At 34.8% G+C, this 4,294-nt stretch overlaps 1 protein-coding gene across 1 annotated transcript; it reads right to left on the bottom strand.

The window, feature by feature from the left end:
- Positions 1-455: 455 nt before the first annotated feature.
- Positions 456-3,932, bottom strand: LOC102602318 (protein trichome birefringence-like 25). The gene is made up of 3 exons (XM_006339623.2): positions 3,494-3,932; positions 2,606-2,883; positions 456-1,314 (listed from the first exon to the last, which is right to left on the bottom strand). Exons 1-3 carry the CDS (start codon positions 3,780-3,782, stop codon positions 559-561), a joined length of 1,323 nt encoding a protein of 440 aa, XP_006339685.1. The 5' UTR covers positions 3,783-3,932; the 3' UTR covers positions 456-558.
- Positions 3,933-4,294: the final 362 nt, after the last annotated feature.

Here is a 4,294-nt window from a genome sequence, read left to right as displayed (position 1 = left end):
ATATTATGTATCATATGTATACAAGTTTCTAATTATTTCCTCCGTCCCATTTTAACTATTCTTTAATTCTTTTCATGTTCATTAAAAAGACAATTAATTAAAGTATTGTTTATTAAATTATTTTAATTTATTAGATTTTTTTTTGAAACTTGATAAGTATTAATACTGAAATGTGACCAACAAAGATTATGGTGGGATGAATAAGATCCTTTATCTTTGACCAGAGGTCTCGGGCTAGAGCCAGTGAAAATGGGAAAAAATCCTGTTAAGTAGTGCAAGTGAACTTACTCTTGAGTATGCAAGTTTGGGTGTGCCAAAGCTAGTAAGGACACACTAGGCCACTCTGTTTTAGGGTTACTAATATTGAACCAAGATGGTGGAGTTCACATCTTCCAATGGTTGCAAATTCCTTGTACATGGATTATTATTTTATCAGTTTTACACTATGCACGTTCTGAGGCTAAAATATTTACTTGATCGATGAGGATTAAAAATAGTCTGTAACATATTTGTAGATGAACAATCACAATTGTGGGAGCAACATCAATAATTTTAATGTCACAACATTTGAATCATTATATCGTTCCACGAGTCTATTGGACCAGGCAAACACCAATGTAGACAATCATTCTGCATTTTTTTCTTCTTATTTTCTACAGCAAATGGCTGATATTGCCTGTAGACTCCAGGATGCCCGTCTGGTCTCAGCAGTGAAAGCAAGGTTGTGTCAAACAATTTCATCTTCAACCCAAATTCAGATGCTCTCTCGAATTCTTCCAACTCAACTTTCCGCATTACCTCATCTACATAACCAATATCAACCTCACCTTCTTTGAAAGGTCCTGTTCTGTTACAATAACCTCCAGTATTCCATTCACCGTTCTCAAAGTGATCGGGGGTAGTGGTTCTGAAAAATGTATACGCCTTCTTCTTCGAGCTTGTGATGAATTTAAAAGTTGTATTCAATGCTTTGCGATAGGCGTACTCAAATCCCACCTGTGTAATGTTCTTACCAGGGCAGTTGTGACAGCCAACAATCTTATCATTCTCAAGGTAAATTGTTGATTTCAGGTACCATTTGCCACCAGCAATAAATACATAATCAAAATTGTCGAATTGTTGAGTCCAAACATCATCTAGTTTGTCTAGATTAAGCTGAGTAATATCCGTTGAAGCTCCATTGTCATCTTCAAAAACAGTTGATTTTGCAAGAAAAGGTGACCAAATGACAGAAAGATTGAAGTCGTGGAGCGGAAAGTACCATCTTCTGCTTTTGTATTGCTCGTCATGGTAGACATCATCAGCTTCTTCCTCCTGCTTGACAACGTAAACGTGATCAGAAACAAATAGTACCTTTTCCCCTAAAGTTTCTGCAGCACAGGACAACCCAACTCATTGCAACACGATGAAACATAATCAAGACTGCTACAAATCAAAAATCTCAAAAAGTATAGTTAAATACTTTAGGAAATATAACGTGCCAATGTTGCGAATGAAGCTTGTGTATAAAAGAGCAAAGGGTTAACTCAACAATATCGAATTATAATTCTATCTAATTATGCTTGGAACACTTCGCAGGAAAGAATATTTTATGCTGATTATTGATGTTAATTAGATTTACTAATTTAGGATGAAGATTCTCCAATCAGCACCCTCTGATTTTATAATTTATATAATAAAGAAAATTCCATATTCAGTCAGTCATTTCCAAGTAAATAAGTACTGTACTAAAGAAAGAATCAGCGTGATTAGCCAACCGTCTATAGGACATTTGTTTAAGAGGGTTCTATCGGAGATACAGCAGGGGAGTTATATTTCTACCATAGCGATCCTTATTATTATATTACAATCACCATTAAGGTTTTGTCCTTTGAAAAACTGCCCGTCATCTCTTACAAAATCAAACAAAACAAAGAATTATGGGTCTGGGCATGAAGACGGGTGTTAGACTGGACTGATGGTCTGCTTATATGGACTTATGAAATCCAGGGTTGAGTTGAACCCCGGTGCCATATCTTTACACATCAATTTTCGCTGAAACCTCAAGGAGATAATAATGAGGCCAGCTAATTTTCTTGGTCAAAGAAGATGGAACAACAGCAAAACTTGAGTAATAGTCATAAATGTTCACTTAGTTAGGTTTGACACTAAGTTTGAATCAACTTCTTAACAACTTTCAAAACAAATGTTATAACTACAAAGAGCCTTTACAAGCTGGCTCGCGGGACCAACATCCATGTAACTGAGAGTGACATTACCGATAAATCCAATATGTAGCTATGCCCACCTCATACACAAAAGATCCTAATTATGGTTAGTGAGATACAACTAGATAAGGCACCAGCTTATACAACACAAGAGTGCCCCCACAAATTGTTATGGCATACACTAACAGCCACAAGAAGCTTGTATTTACTTGATCTGATATCCACATTTACCATTTAAGATGTTGGCAAGTAGTTACGAGAAAACAACTTAATCACGACGCTTGCAATTACCAATTTCACTAACACAACAAACTGAAACAAAACAAAACAAAACAAATGAACAGTAGAGCAGCTAATTGCCTAGTTCAAGTATAACTCTTTTTGAGCTTGAAATGTACCTGTGAGAGAATACAAAGCAATGACTGCACATGATTGCGCATAATTGAATCACCTATGAAGGTGAATGATTTGTTTCGCATCAAATTGAGGAATTTCTTAGGGCTGAATCTCGGTAGCTCACAGTCTCTTGGATTCCATCTCCAGTTAAGATATTCAGTATCAGGTCTCCCATTTTTCATACAGTTCTGATGAGATTCAATTGAATAGCAAGTCGCATTCGTGTAAACTGGACCACTTGGATCATAAACCCAATTTCCTATAAATAAATCACATGTTCCTGTAAAGAAAAAAAAACGACGGTTTGTAAGGACTCATACACTAGTGACCTAAGCTCAAAGTGCAAAATCTATTTTTTTTCTACTCAAAGTTGTTCCTTTTTCTGTTACTAAAATTCATGACTACCAGCCAAAGATAATATCATAAAAAATTAATCCACCATCCACGTTTTATATATTCCACTAGGAAATCGTAATAGCTCAGTTGGTTTGGCTACACGAACTTTCAGGTGATTGGTGAGGGTTTAATTCCCAACTTCTAATCCTCTCCCCCTTTTTCTAAAAAAATTCAAAAGAATGTTATCTCACTAATCCGTTTTTCATGGAAAATGTTCAGTTTCTCCTTTTTCTCAAGGGATTTTCACAACAAAATTGATGAAAGACTTGTTTCTCTAATACCAAATAAACAAAATCAATCACAAAAACACAGAGAAGTGCATCAAAATTACCCACGTCATTGATTCCACAAAATCCAAAGCATACAAATTACAATAAACTAAAAAAGAAAAAACAGAGATTTTTCAACTTTCAAGAATCATTTTTTACAAGAACTGATATAGGCATTCATGCATGCCCCAAAAAATAAAAACTAGAAGAAGAATGTTAACTAACCATTTCGCAAAGTTTGGTTTTCTGGAAGATCAACAGTCACCAGAGATTCACTCACAGTCACCGGAGGTTCATTCACGGTCACCGGAGGTTCATTCACAGTCACCGGCGGCAGCGGTAATGTGTTGTCAGAAAACAGAGCAGTATTTTTCACTTCAATCTGAGAGAACTGTTCGAAATTGGACAAGATGAGTCGATAGGCAAGACCCAACAACAGAAAACAAACTGTAAATTTTACAAAAAATAAAGAAAATTGTTTCTTGATAACGTTGGTTCCATTAAAAGCCTTCATAGTTTTTAGTGTTTCTGCACTTGTTGTCACAGAGACCAAATAGTGTAACGAAAATACTTGTACACATTAAGGTCACTGCAATATTATAATTATATGAAAATAGAAATAGATAAAAAACAAAGATAAGGAAGAAGATGATGATGGAAAAAATAAAGGATTAAAAAAAATAAAAAAAAATTGGCAACTAACTGTTAGTAGGAAAAATTAAAGAGAGGAAGGGAGTCGTTGGAAATTAGGCAAAGTTACACAAAAGTACAAAAAAAAAGAGAAAAGGGTACAAAGGGAATAAAGTGGGCTTCACTTTAACAGTGAAATGGTGCAGCCCATTGTGTGCTCAATGCTCATATTCGCGCTCACCCTTTCTCGTAAAGACGATTTCATATTTAAATATCATGCGAAATCAAACTCGACTTATAATTAAAGATGAAATAATATTTATTACTGCACTACAATCATGTGTTTTCCAAGATTATATATATATATATATATATATATATATATATATATATATA

Source organism: Solanum tuberosum, unplaced genomic scaffold (assembly GCF_000226075.1).
Source record: "Solanum tuberosum cultivar DM 1-3 516 R44 unplaced genomic scaffold, SolTub_3.0 scf00010, whole genome shotgun sequence".
NCBI classification, from domain to species: Eukaryota; Viridiplantae; Streptophyta; class Magnoliopsida; order Solanales; family Solanaceae; genus Solanum; species Solanum tuberosum.
This window is presented reverse-complemented; position numbering and strand designations above follow the sequence as displayed.

Coding starts and splice junctions, on each gene's coding strand:
- LOC102602318 (XM_006339623.2), bottom strand. CDS start 3,782: ATGAAGGCTTTTAATGGAACCAACGTTATCAAGAAACAATTTTCTTTA. Junction 2,884..3,493: donor AAACCAAACTTTGCGAAATG/GTTAGTTAACAT, acceptor TTTTCTTTACAG/GAACATGTGATTTATTTATA. Junction 1,315..2,605: donor TGCTTTGTATTCTCTCACAG/GTACATTTCAAG, acceptor GTTGTCAAGCAG/GAGGAAGAAGCTGATGATGT.